This window comes from Lynx rufus, unplaced genomic scaffold (assembly GCF_022079265.1).
Source record: "Lynx rufus isolate CCGP_SWC_20201006 ecotype Redwood Valley unplaced genomic scaffold, mLynRuf1.p SCAF_5, whole genome shotgun sequence".
In the NCBI taxonomy this organism is placed as follows: domain Eukaryota; kingdom Metazoa; phylum Chordata; class Mammalia; order Carnivora; family Felidae; genus Lynx; species Lynx rufus.
In genome coordinates, this window is record NW_025814867.1 from 10,404,885 (window position 1) to 10,425,637 (window position 20,753).

The 20,753-nt window shown below is 45.7% G+C and overlaps 1 protein-coding gene across 1 annotated transcript in view; it reads left to right on the forward strand.

Moving 5' to 3' along the window:
* The window catches only part of GASK1A (golgi associated kinase 1A), a 61,748-nt gene that overhangs the window by 31,952 nt on the left and 9,043 nt on the right, over nt 1–20,753 (forward strand). The window contains exon 2 of the mRNA XM_047099616.1: nt 9,466–10,737. Coding sequence (XP_046955572.1) covers nt 9,466–10,737 — 1,272 coding nt within the window. The remainder of the gene's footprint in view (nt 1–9,465; nt 10,738–20,753) is intronic.

Genomic DNA, 20,753 nt, shown 5'->3' on the forward strand with positions numbered 1-20,753 from the left:
TCAAGCTCTGTGCCGACAGCTCGGAGCCTGAAGCCTGCTTCGGATTCTCTGTCTCCCTCTCTCTCTGCTCCTCCCCTGCTCATGCTCTGTCTCTCACTCTCTCTCCTTCAAAAATAAATAAAAACATTAAAAAAAAGAGAAAGTACTCAAGGAGAAAACACAATAAGCCAGACAGAATACAGACATGAGAAACATGAACAAACTGAAATGAAAATAGTTAGAAAGAGATCCAACATATATGTAATTAAAGAGCCTGACAAAAAAAATAAAAATAAAATAGTGGAATGGAAATCATACTTCAAACTTAGTCTAAGAAAACTTTGGCGAGGGAGGAGGGGAAGATGGCGGCGTAGGAGGACGCTGGGCTCACCGCGCGTCCTGCTGATCACTTAGATTCCACCTATACCTGCCTAAATAACCCAGAAAACCACCAGAGGATTAGCAGAACGGAGTCACCGGACCCAAGTGCAGACGAGAGGCCCACGGAAGAGGGTAGGAAGGGCGGCGAGGCGGTGCGCGCTCCACGGACTGGCGGGAGGGAGCCGGGGCGGAGGGGCGGCTCGCCGGCCAAGCAGAGCCCCCGAGTCCGGCTTGCAAAAGCGGAGGGGCCTGATGGACTGTGTTCCGACAGCAAGCCCGACTTAGCGTCTGGGAGGTCATAAGTTAACAGCTCTGCTCGGAAAGCGGGAAGGCTGGAGGACAAAGGGAGGGTGAGCTGCGGAGCCCCCGGACGACAGAGCTCAGTTTGGCGGGGAACAAAGGCGCTCGCCAGCGCCATCTCCCCCGCCCATCCCCCAGCCAAAATCCCAAAGGGAACCGGTTCCGGCCAGGGAAATTGCTCGCTCCGCGCAAACACCCAACTCTGTGCTTCTGCGGAGCCAAACCTCCGGCAGCGGATCTGACTCCCTCCGGCTGCCACAGGGCCCCTCCTGAAGTGGATCACCTAAGGAGAAGCGAGCTAAGCCTGCCCCCCCTGCCGCCGTGCACCTTGCCTACCCACCCTAGCTAATACGCCAGATCCCCAGCATCACAAGCCTGGCAGTGTGCAAGTAGCCCAGATGGGCCACGCCACCCCACAGTGAATCCCGCCCCTAGGAGAGGGGAAGAGAAGGCACACACCAGTCTGACTGTGGCCCCAGCGGTGGGCTGGGGGCAGACATCAGGACTGACTGCGGCCCCGCCCACCAACTCCAGTTATACACCACAGCACAGGGGAAGTGCCCTGCAGGTCCTCACCACACCAGGGACTATCCAAAATGACCAAGCAGAAGAATTCCCCTCAGAAGAATCTCCAGGAAATAACAACAGCTAATGAGCTGATCAAAAAGGATTTAAATAATATAACAGAAAGTGAATTTAGAATAATAGTCATAAAATTAATCGCTGGGCTGGAAAACAGTATACAGGACAGCAGAGAATCTCTTGCTACAGAGATCAAGGGACTAAGGAACAGTCACGAGGAGCTGAAAAACGCTTTAAATGAAATGCAAAACAAAATGCAAACCACCACGGCTCGGATGGAAGAGGCAGAGGAGAGAATAGGTGAACTAGAAGATAAAGTTATGGAAAAAGAGGAAGCTGAGAAAAAGAGAGATAAAAAAATCCAGGAGTATGAGGGGAAAATTAGAGAACTAAGTAATACACTAAAAAGAAATAATATACGCATAATTGGTATCCCAGAGGAGGAAGGGAGAGGGAAAGGTGCTGAAGGGGTACTTGAAGAAATAATAGCTGAGAACTTCCCTGAACTGGGGAAGGAAGAAGGCATTGAAATCCAAGAGGCACAGAGAACTCCCTTCAGACGTAACTTGAATCGATCTTCTGCACGACATATCATAGTGAAACTGGCAAAATACAAGGATAAAGAGAAAATTCTGAAAGCAGCAAGGGGTAAACGTGCCCTCACATATAAAGGGAGACCTATAAGACTCGTGACTGATCTCTCTTTTGAAACTTGGCAGGCCAGAAATCTTGGCAGGCGAGATTTTCAGTGTGCTAGACAGAAAAAATATGCAGCCGAGAATCCTTTATCCAGCAAGTCTGTCATTTAGAATAGAAGGAGAGATAAAGGTCTTCCCAAACAAACAAAAACTGAAGGAATTTGTCACCACTAAACCAGCCCTACAAGAGATCCTAAGGGGGACCCTGTGAGACAAAGTACCAGAGACATCACTACAAGCATAAAACATACAGACATCACAATGACTCTAAACCCGTATCTTTCTATAATAACACTGAATGTAAATGGATTAAATGCACCAACCAAAAGACATAGGGTATCAGAATGGATAAAAAAACAAGACCCATCTATTTGCTGTCTACAAGAGACTCATTTTAGACCTGAGGACACCTTTAGATTCAGAGTGAGGGGATGGAGAACTATTTATCATGCTACTGGAAGCCAAAAGAAAGCTGGAGTAGCCATACTCATATCAGACAAACTAGACTTTAAATTAAAGGCTGTAACAAGAGATGAAGAAGGACATTATATAATAGTTACAGGGTCTATCCATCAGGAAGAGCTAACAATTATAAATGTCTATGCACTGAATACCGGAGCCCCCAAATATATAAAACAATTACTCATAAACATAAGCAACCTTATTGATAAGAATGTGGTAATTGCTGGGGACTTTAACACCCCACTTACAGAAATGGATAGATCATCTAGACACACAGTCAATAAAGAAACAAGGGCCCTGAATGAGACATTGGATCAGATGGACTTGACAGATATATTTAGAACTCTGCATCCCAAAGCAACAGAATATACTTTCTTCTCGAGTGCACATGGAACATTCTCCAAGATAGATCATATACTGGGTCACAAAACAGCCCTTCATAAGTTTACAAGAATTGAAATTATACCATGCATACTTTCAGACCACAATGCTATGAAGCTTGAAATCAACCACAGGAAAAAGTCTGGAAAACCTCCAAAAGCATGGAGGTTAAAGAACACCCTACTAACGAATGAGTGGGTCAACCAGGCAATTAGAGAAGAAATTAAAAAATATATGGAAACAAACGAAAATGAAAATACAACAATCCAAACGCTTTGGGACGCAGCGAAGGCAGTCCTGAGAGGAAAATACATTGCAATCCAGACCTATCTCAAGAAACAAGAAAAATCCCAAATACAAAATCTAACAGCACACCTAAAGGAACTAGAAGCAGAACAGCAAAGGCAGCCTAAACCCAGCAGAAGAAGAGAAATAATAAAGATCAGAGCAGAAATAAACAATATAGAATCTAAAAAAACTGTAGAGCAGATCAACGAAACCAAGAGTTGGTTTTTTGAAAAAATAAACAAAATTGACAAACCTCTAGCCAGGCTTCTCAAAAAGAAAAGGGAGATGACCCAAATAGATAAAATCATGAATGAAAATGGAATTATTACAACCAATCCCTCAGAGATACAAACAATTATCAGGGAATACTATGAAAAATTATATGCCAACAAATTGGACAACCTGGAAGAAATGGACAAATTCCTGAACACCCACACTCTTCCAAAACTCAATCAGGAGGAAATAGAAAGCTTGAACAGACCCATAACCAGCGAAGAAATTGAATCGGTTATCAAAAATCTCCCAACAAATAAGAGTCCAGGACCAGATGGCTTCCCAGGGGAGTTCTACCAGACATTTAAAGCAGAGATAATACCTATCCTTCTCAAGCTATTCCAAGAAATAGAAAGGGAAGGAAAACTTCCAGACTCATTCTATGAAGCCAGTATTACTTTGATTCCTAAACCAGACAGAGACCCAGTAAAAAAAGAGAACTACAGGCCAATATCCCTGATGAATATGGATGCAAAAATTCTCAATAAGATACTAGCAAATCGAATTCAACAGCATATAAAAAGAATTATTCACCATGATCAAGTGGGATTCATTCCTGGGATGCAGGGCTGGTTCAACATTCGCAAATCAATCAACGTGATACATCACATTAACAAAAAAAAAGAGAAGAACCATATGATCCTGTCAATCGATGCAGAAAAGGCCTTTGACAAAATCCAGCACCCTTTCTTAATAAAAACCCTTGAGAAAGTCGGGATAGAAGGAACATACTTAAAGATCATAAAAGCCATTTATGAAAAGCCCACAGCTAACATCATCCTCAACGGGGAAAAACTGAGAGCTTTTTCCCTGAGATCAGGAACACGACAGGGATGCCCACTCTCACCGCTGTTGTTTAACATAGTGCTGGAAGTTCTAGCATCAGCAATCAGACAACAAAAGGAAATCAAAGGCATCAAAATTGGCAAAGATGAAGTCAAGCTTTCGCTTTTTGCAGATGACATGATATTATACATGGAAAATCCGATAGACTCCACCAAAAGTCTGCTAGAACTGATACATGAATTCAGCAAAGTTGCAGGATACAAAATCAATGTACAGAAATCAGTTGCATTCTTATACACTAACAATGAAGCCACAGAAAGACAAATAAAGAAACTGATCCCATTCACAATTGCACCAAGAAGCATAAAATACCTAGGAATAAATCTAACCAAAGATGTAAAGGATCTGTATGCTGAAAACTATAGAAAGCTTATGAAGGTAATTGAAGAAGATTTAAAGAAATGGAAAAACATTCCCTGCTCACGGATTGGAAAAATAAATATTGTCAAAATGTCAATACTACCCAAAGCTATCTACACATTCAATGCAATCCCAATCAAAATTGCACCAGCATTCTTCTCGAAATTAGAACAAGCAATCCTAAAATTCATATGGAACCACAAAAGGCCCCGAATAGCCAAAGGAATTTTGAAGAAGAAGACCAAAGCAGGAGGCATCACAATCCCAGACTTTAGCCTCTACTACAAAGCTGTCATCATCAAGACAGCATGGTATTGGCACAAAAACAGACACACAGACCAATGGAATAGAATAGAAACCCCAGAACTAGACCCACAAACGTATGGCCAACTCATCTTTGACAAAGCAGGAAAGAACATCCAATGGAAAAAAGACAGCCTCTTTAACAAATGGTGCTGGGAGAACTGGACAGCAACATGCAGAAGGTTGAAACTAGACCACTTTCTCACACCATTTACAAAAATAAACTCAAAATGGATAAAGGACCTAAATGTGAGACAGGAAACCATCAAAACCTTAGAGGAGAAAGCAGGAAAAGACCTCTCTGACCTCAGCCGTAGCAATCTCTTACTCGACACATCCCCAAAGGCAAGGGAATTAAAAGCAAAAGTGAATTACTGGGACCTTATGAAGATAAAAAGCTTCTGCACAGCAAAGGAAACAACCAACAAAACTAAAAGGCAACCAACGGAATGGGAAAAGATATTTGCAAATGACATATCGGACAAAGGGCTAGTATCTAAAATCTATAAAGAGCTCACCAAACTCCACACCCGAAAAACAAATAACCCAGTGAAGAAATGGGCAGAAAACATGAATAGACACTTCTCTAAAGAAGACATCCAGATGGCCAACAGGCACATGAAAAGATGTTCAGCGTCGCTCCTTATCAGGGAAATACAAATCAAAACCACACTCAGGTATCACCTCACGCCAGTCAGAGTGGCCAAAATGAACAAATCAGGAGACTATAGATGCTGGAGAGGATGTGGAGAAACGGGAACCCTCTTGCACTGTTGGTGGGAATGCAAATTGGTGCAGCCGCTCTGGAAAGCAGTGTGGAGGTTCCTCAAAAAATTAAAAATAGACCTACCCTATGACCCAGCAACAGCACTGCTAGGAATTTATCCAAGGGATACAGGAGTACTGATGCATAGGGGCACTTGTACCCCAATGTTCATAGCAGCACTCTCAACAATAGCCAAATTATGGAAAGAGCCTAAATGTCCATCAACTGATGAATGGATAAAGAAATTGTGGTATATATACACAATGGAATACTATGTGGCAATGAGAAAAAATGAAATATGGCCTTTTGTAGCAACGTGGATGGAACTGGAGAGTGTGATGCTAAGTGAAATAAGCCATACAGAGAAAGACAGATACCATATGGTTTCACTCTTATGTGGATCCTGAGAAACTTAACAGGAACCCATGGGGGAGGGGAAGGAAAAAAAAAAAAAAGAGGTTAGAGTGGGAGAGAGCCAAAGCATAAGAGACTCTTAAAAACTGAGAACAAACTGAGGGTTGATGGGGGGTGGGAGGGAGGGGAGGGTGGGTGATGGGTATTGAGGAGGGCACCTTTTGGGATGAGCACTGGGTGTTGTATGGAAACCAATTTGTCAATAAATTTCATATATATATATATAAAAAAAAAAGAAAGAAAACTTTGGCGAAAAAAACTATTTAAATCTACCTTTTCTAACAAAGTGTATCACACCAAGAAAAACGGACCCAGGAAAGTCAACACCAAGATATATTCTAGTAACATCACAGGACCTCAAAGAATACAGAAGATCACCTCACACCTGTCAGAATGGCTCTTGTCAAAAAGACAAAAGATAACAAATGCTGGGAGGATGTGGAGAAGAGGGAACCCTTCTGCACCGGTGATGGGATTGTAAATTGGTGCAACCACTGTGGAGAACAGAATGGAGCCTCCTCAAAAAGCGAAAAAAAAAATGGAACTATCAGACAATCCAGGCATCTCACTTGTGTGTATATATCTGAAGGAAATGAAATCAATGTCTTGAAGAGATATCTCCACTTCTATGCTCATTGCAGCATTATTCAGAATAATCAAGATAGGGAAACAACCTAAGTGTCCACTGACAGATGAACGGATAAAGAAAAAAAATATATATATATAATATATATTATACACAACACAATATTATTCAGCCATAAAAAAAGAAGGAAATCCTGCCATTTGTGACAACATGGGTGGACCATGACCATTATGCTAAGTGAAATAGACCAGACAGAGAAAGACAAATACTATATGGTATTTGTATGTGGAACCTAAAAATAAAATGTCAAACTCATAGAAACAGAGTGGAATGATGGTTGCCAGGGCTGGGAGAGGGAGGAAATGGGGAGATGTTGGTCAAAGAATATAGAGACTTTCAGTTATAAGGTGACTGAGTTCTGAGGACCTAATGTACAGCAGGTGACTGTAGTTAAGAATACCATATTGTACACTTCAGATTTGCAGAGAGTAGATCTTAAGCATTCTCAACACACGCACACAAAGGTAACTATGTGAGGTGACAGGAGTGCTAAATAACTTGGCTGTGGTGATCATTTCATAATGTATATGTATATCAAAGTATACACTTTAAATATATACAGTTTTATTTGTTAATTATACTTCAATAAAGCTGGAAAAAATGTAGAGGAAAAGAAAATTCTTATGGCAACTAGACGGGGTAAAACATCCATCTATTCAGTGGAGCAGGACCCACAAGCCATTCAGAGAAACTGTGACAAAATATTTTATTTCTAGTCAAGATTTCCTTCAGGTATGAATGCTATAGAAAAACGATTTTGAACATGAAGGAACTCAGAGAATTTTGTTCACATGCGCACTGCTTAAGAAAATTATGGAGTTTTGGCTTCAGCTAACCAAGAAATAATGAAAAACTAGGGCAAAGGGGAAGGGAGCATGCAAAGAATGTATTTCACTGAAGAGCTAAGACCTGAACACATATGAGTATTGGACTAGTGGGATAGAAGGTACAAGTTTTATATTCTAACAATTTAAAAATAATACAAATATACAAATTTGGAAGGGGGAATCCAAGAAAAGGTGGCAGAAAGAAAAAACATGCTCTTCATTAGTAACAGCTGAGAACCAAGGGATATCATTTAAAGCTGCCAGATGTAGTAGAAATGTAAGCATATTTAATTGTACAAAGACAAACATTAAAATAGATAATGCAAGTGATTAATATTGAATAACAACAGAGTGGTAGGGGACAGAGGAGAGGGCAGGTACTAATTTTATGGTTGTTCATACTAGGGATTCAGAGCTACTGTTCAAAGAGGTAGATGATTAAGGGCAAACGATCAACAAGGTGTATACCACAAAACAAAAGTAAAGGTAACTGAAAACCTACTGAAAGAATTCCAAATTAGAAGTACGAAAATATGCCATAAAAATTTATGACAAAACAAAGACTAAACATGTACAGTATATCAAGCAACATAAATGGACCAAACCTACCTAGTGAAAGAACACAGAGCTATTTTGGTGGAAGTGTGTGTGTATGGATGCATGTATGTGTCTATGTATATTTGTGTACGTATGTGGGGGTGGGGAGGTACAGAGCACACAAAGTCCTCTCCTCAACCTTTAGCCTATGGTAGACCATGAAGAGGAGAGAGATTCCAGATGGACTCCAGGTTTTGATAGCCCACATTTATGAGGAAGATCTTCTCTAGGCTTTGTCTCCCTGCCCTGTGTCCCTTGACTAGAGTGGAGAGAAATCAGAAACCTGCTTTCATCTGATTTCCCCACTGTGATTAAGCCTACTGGTCCCCACCCTGTCGTGCCTCAAGCAGGGTGTTCAGCCTTGGGGCTGCATGGTCCTGGGACATAGACCTACCTGCTGGCTCACAGCAGTATAGGTACCTTGGAGTCTGGAGAAGAGGGGTGGGGCCTGAGAACTTCCCTTTCTGACAAGTTCCCAGGGATACTGATGCTACTGGTCCAGGAACAATGTGTTTAAAAATCACTGTCCCAGGGGTGCCTGGGTGACTCAGTCGGTTAAGCATCCAACTCTAGATTTCAGTTCAGGTCATGATCTCACATCTCATGAGTTTGAGTCCCGCATCAGGCTTCATGCTGACAGTGCAGAGCCTGCTTCGGATTCTCTCTCCCTCTCTCTCTCTTCTTCCCCTGCCCCCACCATGAAAATAAGTAGATAAACTGAAAAAAAAAAAAATCACTGCCCAGAGTGTGTCCTTGCCCGCACATGTGGAGCAGGTGCTACCACGTCGGTGTGCCAAGAAAGCCAGGGCATCCAACTTCCTTTTGAGCAGGTGGTGCAGGCAGAAGTGCCTAGGCAAGGACTTAGTCACATGGTTACACCTGGCTGCAGGAGAGGCTGGGCAATGGCGCCTGTAGTGGGGCAGTCTGTGCCCTAAAAAGGGAAAAGGGAAAAGCTTGCTTGTGGGAGACGATTAGAGGTTTACGGAGTGGGCCCTAGGATTCACATGGAGATGAAGAGAGAGGGTCCAAGCACTCAGTGGTGAGGGACGGATGTGAAAAAAAGATGCTTACGGTGCTTGGTTCTTAGTGTCATAGCGGCCCTTTATTCAAGGGGGAGGAGCCCAAGGCGGCCTGCAGGCATCAGCAAAGGCCGCCCGGGAAGGCAAGGCAAGAGCTCAGCTTTGAAGCAGGACTGCACTTGGCTGTGGTTGCCCATTCCTGCCTCGAAGACAGCTAGGTGTACTCCGCCATCTTTGCCCTCTTTGTGCCCCCAAGATGTTCATTCACTGTCCCTGTTGTTTTGTGGGTTGGGCCGGATGTTTTCCCAGGTCTCAGACTCTCTTTTTCTATCCTGTCCCCCAGGCGTCTTGGCTCTGGAGAAAGCTGCGTGGCAAAAGGCGGCTGGTGATGGCATTCTGCCTCCTGATGACTCTGTCTGCGGTGGCTGTCACTCGCTTCCCCCCACAGCATCCTGCTACTGGCCCAGACCCTGGTCCCATGGAGCCCCAGGAGGTAACGGGTGCCCTTGGCCCCCACAGCCGGCAGGCTCTGAGCTCCAGCTGGAGGCAGCGGGCAAGAGACCTAGGGCTCTGGAGAGGCTGGGCCTTGCCTAGCCCCATGTGTGCTGGGGAGCAAGGCCACAGAGGGCCAGTGGACAGAAGCAGGAAGTCCCTGGGAGGGGACAGCAGGCGTCCAGGGAGGGTCAGGAGGGACATTACTTTGGCATCTCTAGGAGATTTGAGACTCAGTACCCGGCGTCTTGTGCTCCTGGGGGAGGATGAAGTTAGGAGTCCAGGAGCCAAAGACTTGGGTCCCCCCTGGCATGATGGTCTCATCAGAGAGGCACAGAATGAAACTGGCACCCTGGTTGGCCCCCTCACAGGACATGGCATGACGGCTTTACAGGCTTGGAAAGCTACCGCTGGACCGACCCTCCGGTCCCACCCAGCAGAAGGCAGGAATCTTCCAGGATTGACTGGTGGGCGACAAACAGGGCATCCCACACCATCTGCAGGGGCTCGTCGGTGGCCTGGCTCTGTTGGGGAGCTGCAAGGATCTGTCTGGTGTGAGGCTGAGGCCCCTGGTCTGTTGCCCGGCTTGAGGACCAGTGGGCAGGCTCCCCCGTGGCTCACAGAGCATGATGTGCAAATGCTCCGGCTGTTGGCCCAGGGGGAGGTGGTGGGCAAAGCCAGGGTGCCTGGCCATGGGCAGGTGCTGCAGGTTGGCTTCTCCAATGCGGGTGCCTCTCGGGACATGTCTTCTGGGCTCAGCCATCTCTGCTCCCAGGGGCTCTGCGGCCTGATCAAGAGGCCTGGGGACCTGCTGGAGGTCCTGGCCTTCCACGTGGACCGTGTGCTGGGGCTGCACCGGAGCCTACCTGCTGTGGCCCGGAACTTCCGGAGCTCCCTGCTGCCCTACCGATACACAGATGGCAGCACAAGGCCCGTCATCTGGTGGGCGCCCGATGTGCAGCACCTGGGTGATCCAGACGATGACCAGAACTCTCTGTCCTTGGGCTGGCTCCAGTACCAGGCCTTGTTGGCACGTGGCTGCAGCTGGCCAAGCCAGGCCCCCTGCCTGAGCCTCCACCACGCCGAGTGGGCACGCCTGGCACTCTTCGACTTCCTGCTGCAGGTAGGCGGGGCTGGGCATGGTGAGGCTGGAGAGCAGCAGAAGCAGGGGATTGGGGATGAATTGAGACACTGGAGTTGCCCGCTTGAGGATGGTTGGTGACTCCCCCTCCAACCTTTGTGTTTTGACCACCACGCACCTGTTTTTGTTATTTTTCTGCTTTTGCATTTATTCATCCAGTGGTATGCTGGAACCAGCTCATGTGGGCTTACAAGAGCTGACTGCTAAAATTTTTAGGAATTTTGTGAGCTGGTTGAGAAACACAGGCATTATTAAACATTAAATTCCATCAACTAACAATATGATAAGTTATTGTTGAAAAAAAGGTAATAAATGCTCAGAACCCATTAATTCCTAATGATTTCACTGTATTTTACTACAACCTATGCTTTTTAGGTTATTTGCATTTATATAGTAAATATTGTATGATGGTGAGCTACTGCACATCTCCTGTCAACTCCACATTCGGTCATGTTGGTAGCTTGAAATTGGCCAGGGTGGGAGTATTTACACCATGGGAGTCAGCAAATCCTACAAATATGGACTCCCCACTACTTCCAAGAGCTGGTTGTTAAACATTTATCTGCACATCACTGTTGATAACGTTATATCCTTGAATCAACTAGGATTGAAGGTGGTTGCCTAGTTTAAAAAAGAAAGGAAGTAATGGGGAGAGGGAGAGACATAGAAAGATAAAGGGATGATACTTGGGCACTGAAAAATGAGAAAGGACTCCAACCACAAGGTCAACTGAGGTCCTTCCTCTGCCAGAAGTTAACCCTGGAGTTTCTGGGGATCCTAGGGAAGGATTGGGCAGTCAGGACACAGGAGTTAACTGGGGGACTGCAGGCATTGCCTATTTACTAACTGTAAACAGCATGGCTATTCTGGGGCCTGTGCACTGGATGTCAGCTGAGACATACGTGTGGAAATGTGTCCAGAAGGATATAAAGACAAAAAGGAAAGACAAAAAGCTCAAAATGGGTGAATATGTGTACTAGATGCAGACTGAGCCAGCCCCCGTTTCTGTAGCGATGCCTATTGAAGAAAGACACCAACATGAGCCCTAGATTCACCTACTGGGGTGAGTGGATGAGCCACAGGACAGGATTCAGGCAGCCAGGGGATGTCATGCTGTATTTGGTCCACACAGGGTTGGCCCACAATATGTTTTCAGAAAATTCTTAGACAACATGTAATACTTTGGAGATTTCCCATAAAAATCCAGCTTCCTTTGAAACACTGGATGGTTTAGTAACATTGGGCCTCCCTTCCCATATGGCAGTAATCAGCCTGAGCTGAGTAGTCATGCCATGCTCTCCTTTTGGCCATAGGCCCTACCTCCCTATTTTCTGACATCCACCTCCTGCCCCTTCCCCAGAACCATGAATGCTACCTGTCAGTCAGTGGATATTTGTTTCCAGTCAGTGAGCTAACTGGTCTCCTGAGGTACTTCAGGCTCCTCCAGTCTGTGTCTCTAAGCTTTGTGGAAAGAGGAGTGTGGAGCTCAGTGATCAGTATGGGCTGATAGATAGACCTGGGCTTGAACCCCTCACTCCCAGACCCCTTCCTGCTGTATGACACTGAGCAGATTACTTTGCCTCTTAGACATTCACTTTTCTTACATCTAAAATGGGACTGGATGTCCTGACCTCACTCCCTTGGACCTGATCATTATAATGTGTGGTAGCTTCTAATTGCCAGCACCTGCATCTGTGGGCTTGCTCTGGGTGACATGTGACAGGCTGGGTGCTGGGGAATTAGCGCTGTCCAGATAGTGTGGTCAACCAACCAGGTTGGGAAGGAGGTATTTCTCAGACATAGGACTTATAGCCTGGGGCAAACAGGGAAGACTGGTCATGCTACTTCTAGGAGCAGCCTCCGGGGACTGATGGGAGCCAGTGTATAAAGAAAGCCCTGGCTCCCTGGCTGGGATGGCTCTTCAGTGTGTGTTATAAGTGTCTCAGAGTTCCCTGCAGTGGTCATTGTTCACCCTCTCTGTCTTACTTCTCTGCTCCCTGCTTATGTTTCTGGATTAGCTCACACACACAAAAATGGTTATCGCTTGAATCCTTGTCTTGAGGTCTGTCTCTGGGAGAGCCTGGCCCATGTCAGACAGTAACACTGACCTTGTGTGGTTTCTGCATGCAAGATGGTTCATGTAATACAGTGCCCGGAGGGTGGCACATGCGCAATTATAAGCAGGCACTGTCCCCAACACTTTATAGGAATTAACTCATCCAATCCTCATAGCAGCCTTACAAGTGATATACATTTATTCCTATTTAAAGTTGAGAAATTAAGGTCCGAGAGGTTAAATTACTTGCCCGAGGTCATGGCTGCTGAAGTTGACACAAAGCCTAATGGTTGCCTAATGGTCTGCCTCCAGAGCTCACCTTCTTAATCACAGAGTCACTATTCAGCTGGCCATGAATGAGGCAGGAAGAGGGGACCCTTGCAGGGATGCCTTGGAGCTGTGAGACTGGAGGCGCCTCCTCGCACAGCCCCAGCCGAAGTGCACGCAGCAGTCTTCTGCTCTACACAGAGCTCCTCTGTCCATCTCCTGGAGTTGCGGTGTGGGACCCTTCCTCAGCTGCCAGGTCCTGTCGTAGGGACGGAAGTCTTGGCAGCCAAGGCACACGCTGGTTGGGTGTGTGGTCTGACGCTACCTGGCTGGCCTTGTGCCACCTCTTCCTTGGTTTGCTGAACACCAGTCAAGTCAAACACCCCTGTCTGGCTGACGCTGCCTTCCTAGAAGCCACTGGCAAGTCAGAGGGAGGCGAGGTTTCAGGATGTGGGTTTCCCAGCACGGGAACCTGAGGTGCCTCCTGACTGGGGACTGAGCACAAACTCCATGTACAGTCCACTCTGTGGTATGTTTGCTTGTTTGTTTTGTTTTATCTAATATAAACCCTTGCTTTTTTGTGTCTGTGTATCACAACATACCATCTACCCAGACACAAAATACACAAGCACTGCACACATACACATTCTTTATACTCCCCACAAATCATACCCTGTGCGTTGCAAATCCCATCTAAAACCTTGCATTAGTTAGTGATTGCTGAAATAATGCTAACAAACTTCTCTAAAATCAATGGCTTAAAACACCAGCTCTTTAATTCTTTCTCCAGGGTCTGTGGGTCAGTTGGGCTCAACTGAGCTTAGCTGTAAGCTGTGGGGGGTGGGTTCACGTCTGCCCTTGGTGTCTCATTCTGGAGTGCCGGCTGAAGGGGCACCAGTTCCCCGGGGCAAACCCTTCTCCTGGGAAATGGAAGAAACCCTAGAGTTCAACCACATTGCAAAAGCACATTTAAGGCCTCCACTAACATCACTTCCTCTAGTATTCCGTTGGTCAAAGCAAGTCAATGTCAGGGAAGGGAAGTACAATCTGCCCAGACTGGAAGGGAAAGAGGAGCAAATATTCGTTGGGCAAAAATGAAATCAGTTACACATACCCCAAACGCATACATTGTACACTTCTAAATGAACCTTATGTCCCCACATATTCCATAGCCACCCACACATGCATACCATTCACATGAACCATACACCCACATATACTCCATATGATGCCCAAACACTGCTGTGGGCAAGTGGGGCTCAATCCTGTGGAGAACTTTGAGCGAGTGTGTAGAATGTGCACCAGAGTTGTCTCACTCAAGGGCCAAAGCTGGGCTATTCACCCCCTAGCTCCCAACTGTCAGAGGTTGAGACTGCTCCTAAGGGCATTGACCTCCTAGGAGCACTAGCAGCCTGGCTCATGTGCTGGCCAGACAAACAGGATCCTTCAGCCAGAAAGGAGCTAAGGCAGACAGCCACGGCACTTACTGTAGAAAGCCATCGATATGTACAGGAATAGTGAGTGCCAGGGGGTAGGGGTGGGATACTAACAGCATCTTCTACTCCTAATGAATAAATCAAGAACATGTTTTGGAGGCCAGTATGACCAGGAGGATGCTCTCAGTTTATAAGCTGGTCTCTCTAAGAAAGATACAGTACTAATAGTGAGTAGGTACCCTCCACTGCACCCCGGGCTGTGTCATAGGAAGAAGTAGGACTAAGAGAGAGCTCACCACTTCTGAATAGATCAGTGAGAAGCTGCTTCTACTCAGGTGGACAAAGTGGGTGGGAGAGTGTGTATGTGTGTTTGGTGGGTGGGGCTCACAAAACTCTGCTTAATGTCAGGGGCCACCTACAGCCAGAGTTGCATTCAGTCTGGTAAAAGGTAGAAAGTCCTTCTCCTCCTGGGACAGTGATGATGGAACAGCCAAGCATGGTCAGGAAAAGCTAATGACCATCACATTCACTGTAAGTCAAATTCAACCTGAGAGGAGTTGTGCCTGGGACCTAAAAGAGCCTTCTACTCAGTGGCCAGAGTCAGGGTAGGAAGTGCTGGGTTGTTGGGCACATTTCTTTTTTTTCTTTTTTAAAGGGCCTCTGTCTCACACTGTGCTTCCTCTGAGAGGGCGTGTGATTGGCTAGATGGTGGGCGAGTTGTGGAAAACTCAGACAGACTGAGAGTTGGTGATGTTGGCTCATAAAAGTCTTTCTGCAACTTCTGCTTATGAAGGGTCTTCACGTCCCCAAGAGTTGATATCCGAGAAAGCCTTGCCTGCCACCATCCTGGCCCAGGCCATCATCTTTTCTTACATGGACTAACACAACAGCTCCCTGATTTGTCTCCCTCCCTTCACTTATGTCCCCTCCAATCCAGTCTCCTTACAGAAGACCTCCCCCAGGCAGACCCCGAGTCTAGGATTCCAGTGCGGTAGTTTATCTGAGAGACGATCTCAAGAAACACCCATAGGGAGATGGGAAGTGACATGGGAGGACAGACAATCAATAAAGGGCATGATATAAAGTAGGTCACCACTGTGAGTGACTAGGGAGGGCTTAGTTCCACAGAAAATTTCTGAGAAATGGTATGAAATACATGTTCAGAATTAGCCCACCAAGAGGTGAGGGACTCAAGGCATTTATAGCCAAATATCCCATCAATCTTTGGTTGAAGGCTGCTTCTGGAGATACGGATTCCCTAGAGTCTGGAGAAAGCCCCCAGACAAAGCTATACAGCAGCTGGAATTTGGAAGGTGAGCTCTGAAGTTCATAAAGAACCGTTCAGACACAGAAAGCATGCTTCTTTTACAATCATAAATCAGATTGTGTCACACTTCCCCATTAAAATAAGGTAAGGCCTCTCAATGCCCTCGGTATCGGGTTCTTCAAGGGCCCATGTTCTTCAAGGACCCTAGCATCTGTCCCCAGTCGCATCTCTTGGCACTGAGCCGTGGTCAGTTTCTAAACACACCCAGCTCCTTCTGGTGCAGGGCTTCTTGCTTGGACTTGCTTCTGACTCTTCCTCCCCAGGTTTCAACTCTCCTGACCACCCCTTATAATTATTATTATTCTCTTTCTCTTTCATGGCATCCTGTCGATTCCCTTTCTGATTCCCAGCACAGTTTGTAAATATTTTATTTATTTGTTCATGTATTTACCATATGTCTGTGTTTTGTTCACCACCACATCAGCATCTAGCACAGAGCCAAGGTCTTGGTTTGATCCTAGATAAGCACTATGAATGAATGAATGAATGAATGAATGAATGAATGAATGAATGAATTAGTGATGAGTGAACTCCCAAGATCTCTGTATGATTTCCAGTCTGGGTGCTGCTGTGTTTTTCTTCCTCAAGTACCACTTCTTCCTCTATACGGAAAGGAAGCCCAAAGCTTTCTACATTTCTTATAGGGTCCAGAACAGAACCACAGAGGTAGAAAACAACATTTGCCATGATCTTGCCTTCTAGCTGTTAATGAACTTGCACTCCCAGAACAGATGACAATGTGTAACGTTGCCTGATGCCCTCAACCACTGTTCCAGCACTTGGCATGTGTTCATGCATGACAACCCTTAGAGGCAGAAAATATTCTTAGCTTCATTCTACAGATGGGGAAACTGAGGTTTAGAAGAGCTAAGGAGCTTGCCCACAGTCACAACCTGTTTCATCCAGGGCAGTCTGGCCACAGAGTGCATGTTCTTGCCCTCTTTGCTGTACCGAACTGGCTCTAAAGAAATATTTATTGAGTCTCTTCAATATTTATTGGTCCATTTCCTTCCCAAGGAACCTGTTTTCATTTATTTGTGATCCTGTGTGCATTCTTTATTTTGAGTCCAAATCTATGTCTTCAATTCATGTGTACCCCTCTGGCTTAGTCTCCTGGGACATGAGGTATTCTGTCAGTTAGAGAGGATCCCAGAACTGTGATCACTGCCGACCGTTCAGGCTTCCAACCAGAGATGTGACATATCATAGTACCTACCATTTATGAAATGCCTACACCTGTGTGGCAATGTCTACTGCAAACCACACCCATGAGTTCATTTAAATCCTACAACAGGCCCAACAGATGGGAGCTATGTTCCTCCCCATTTCACAGATGGCACAGCCAACTATGGAGGACTGAAACACCTGCCTGGATGAAGGTGTGTAAAGGGTGACATTGAGGATCCTTACATATATTTAAAAGCAGGACCTCCATCAGGGTGAGGTATGAGGGGCAGAATTCTACGTTGGTCCCCAAGGCTCCCCACTCCACTGGCATTAACCCCTGCCCTTGAGTATGGGTGAGACCTGTGAATATGATGGAATAGCACTCCAACGACCAGGTTGCCAATCATTTATCCTTGAGTTGATCAAAAGGAACATTATCCTGGGTGGGTCTGACCTAATCAGGGGAGTCTTTCAAAGGAGATGAAGCATCTAGAGAATTTCCGAAAGTACACAGCCATGCTATGAACTATCTGGTGGAAGGGGAGGCCTCTAGAAGGACCCTGAGATCCCTGGGACCTAGTGCTACGACCAGAAAGAATGGTTTCTGCCAACAACCTGAAGGAGCTTAGGAGATGGCCTTGAGCTACAATGTGACATGGCCCCTGGCCGACACCTGGAGTTCAGCCTGGTGAGAACCTGAGCAGAGAACCCGGCAAAATTGTGATGGACTCCTGACCCACAGAAACTGTGACATAATAATGGGTTCTTCGAAGCCACTAAGCCCCTGGTAATTTGTAATGCAGCAATGAAAAATGAATTTATGAGCCCAAGGCACATACATTTTGGGTGTAGGGCCGGTGCTGCGTGACCTGGACAGTGAGCGCCTCCCTCCGTTTCTTCAGCCTCACCCTAGTCCTGTCTCTGTCCAGATTTTTTTAACTTGTTTTTTCTTTAATTGTCTGTTCATATTCTTTGCCCCATTTTCTTTTGGATTATTGGTCTTTTTCTTAATGATTTCAAGAGCTTTTTCTTGAGGAAGGCAATTAGCCTTTTGTTTTTGTTATATTGTAACATTTCTCTCAGGTTCATCTGTCATAAGCTTTATTTAGAGTCTGCTGTGCAGAAATTTTAAAAAATGTATGTTGTTAAAATTATCAAGCTTTTCTTTTGTGATTTCTAGGTCAGTATATGCTTTAAAAGGCCATCCTCACTTCAGGGTTATTTTTAACTTCAGTCTTCCATGTGTTTTCATCTCTCTTTGATCCATCTGGAAGTTATTTTGGAGTAAGAGATAAGATGCAAAACAACGATTTTTTTTTTTCAGATAGCAACCCAAATGTCTCAGCACAATTGTCGAATAATCAACCTTCCCCCCCCAATCTGAAATGTTGCCTTTACCATATAGCCAATTTCCATATGTATGTAGGTCTATTTCTGGACTCTGTTCTGTTCTACTAAAGGTTCTGTCCATTTATATGCCAAAATCACAGTTCTAATTGCTGGGCTCTATATTTTGTGTGGATAACCAGTAGGGATTGCTCTTCCTCATTTCTCTTTCTTAGAATTCTCCTGACATCCTTGCAGGGTATCTACTGTCATATGAAATTTAGAGTCCGCTTGTTACTCCTCCTTCCCAAGTCCTTTTGGGATTTTATTGGGATCAAATTATATTTGTGTGGACTAATGTAGAGGGAAATTACATCTATATTAAAATATAGCGTCATTCTAGCCACGAATTGGATACTGTTGGTTCGCAACCCACTTTGGACCTTCCCGGGAGTAATCTGAAACTAGCCCCTCTATGTGGAAGGCACTGAGGGACCAAAGAAAGAGGCAGGCCACTCCAGGTTGGTAGGTGGCAGGTTTAATAAACAAAGAGACCTTACAGACAAGGCTTGTCTTGGGCAACAACAAGACAGTGGATCCTGGTGTCCACCTGCCGAATCTTAGAAGTTCATAAAGAGGCCTTACCTGGGTTCCGTCATGTATACTGCGCAGGTGTTCTCATCACCACGTCACCATCTCAAGGCAATGTCCCTGGAGCAGCCTCTGGGAGCAGGAGAGGCAAGTGGAACCCACATTCCAAAGACAGGGGAGGGGACGAGGAGCCTGTGCGTGCCCAGGTCCAGCTCTTGAGTCAACAGGCAGACGTTCAATGACGTTCCCCAACAGATACGTCTCTCCATTTATTCATGTTCCTCAGAAGCATCTGCATGTTTCCTTTACTTTCATGTGGGGTTATTCCTGGGCATTTCATCTTCTTGTGGCCATTTGAAAATAGGATCTTTTTTTCCATCATACGTTCTGGCCGGGAGCCCCAGGTCTGCATGAAGGCTATTATTTCTGTGTATCAGTTTGGTTAGTGGCCACACGCTAACTTTGTATTGCTTCTAATGGTTGCTCAGTTTATCCTCTGGCTTTTCCAAGTATACCCGCATTTCATCTGTAATGAATGCACTTTGTCTTCTCATTGCCTCTTACCTCATTACATTTGCTGGTGCTTCCAGGGCAATGGTGAATATTCATGGAATGATGGACATGAGTTGTTGCTACAGATCTGGGACCCTTTCTAGGGTTTCGCCATTAAACATAATCCTAGTTTTCCACTAAAGATATGATGAGGAACTATTCATTATTCTTGCTTTATTAAGAATTTCTAGGGGTGCCTGGGTGGCTCAGTTGGTTGAGCGTCTGACATCGGCTCAGGTCATGATCTCTCAGTTCATGGGTTTGAGCCCCACGTCGGGCTCTGTGCTGACAGCTGGGAGCCTGGAGCCTGCTTCGGTTTCTGTCTCCCTCTCTCTGCCCCTTCCCCGCTCATGCTCTGTCTCTTTCTGTCTCTCAAAGATAATTAACGTTAAAAAAAATTAAAAAAAAAAAAGAATTTCTAGGGGCGCCTGGGTGGCTCAGTCAGTTGAGCGTCCGACTTCGGCTCAGGTCATGATGTCGCAGTTCGTGGGTTCCAGCCCTGCGTCGGGCTCTGTGCTGACAGCTCGGAGCCTGGAGACTGCTTCGAATTCTGTGTCTCCCTCTCTTTCTGCCCCTCCCCTGATCATGCTCTGTCTCTCTCTCTCAAAAGTAAATAAACATTTTAAAAGATGAATTTTTATTGTCAGGAAAGGATGCAAAATTTTATGAAATGCCTCTGAAGTATCCGTGAAAGAGATCTCACTATTTCCCTTCTGACGTATTATGTGAGGGCTTCTGTGTAAGGTGTTCTGACAGTGACTCCTCCTAGCTTTCTCAGTTGGAAACATTATTTGCTGTAAGTGGATTTATCTTTTGATGGCTGTGGTTTTTTGCACTGATGTCTTTTTAGATAAGATCTAGTTCTCCTCAGTGCATCTCCTCAAAGCCCATCAGCCAGTCTATTAACCTGCATCTTAAGCTGGTGCCGCAACTTCTGGCCTCGGGCTTGGGGCAGATGTGGCGTCCAGATGTTCCTCCCCAGAGCCTCCAGGAAGATTGCTCTTTGTCAGGACACGTGGAGAGCACTGCAAGGTGAGTCCTTAGAGAAAAGTGGGAGCAGTGCCCATTAACCCACTCCTCTCCCACTCTGACCTCCCCAAAGAAACCTCAAGAATTCTCTAACCAGCCAGCCGGGCAGGGTGGGACCAGACCACTGGCCTCCGCGGAGAGAGATGCTGCCATCCTGTGGCAGTCGGAGCCCCAGGCAGCGAGCCTGCCCAGACAAGAGCCACCCTTTCCACCCGGAAGGACCCAGGCCTGTGACTACTCCCAGCTT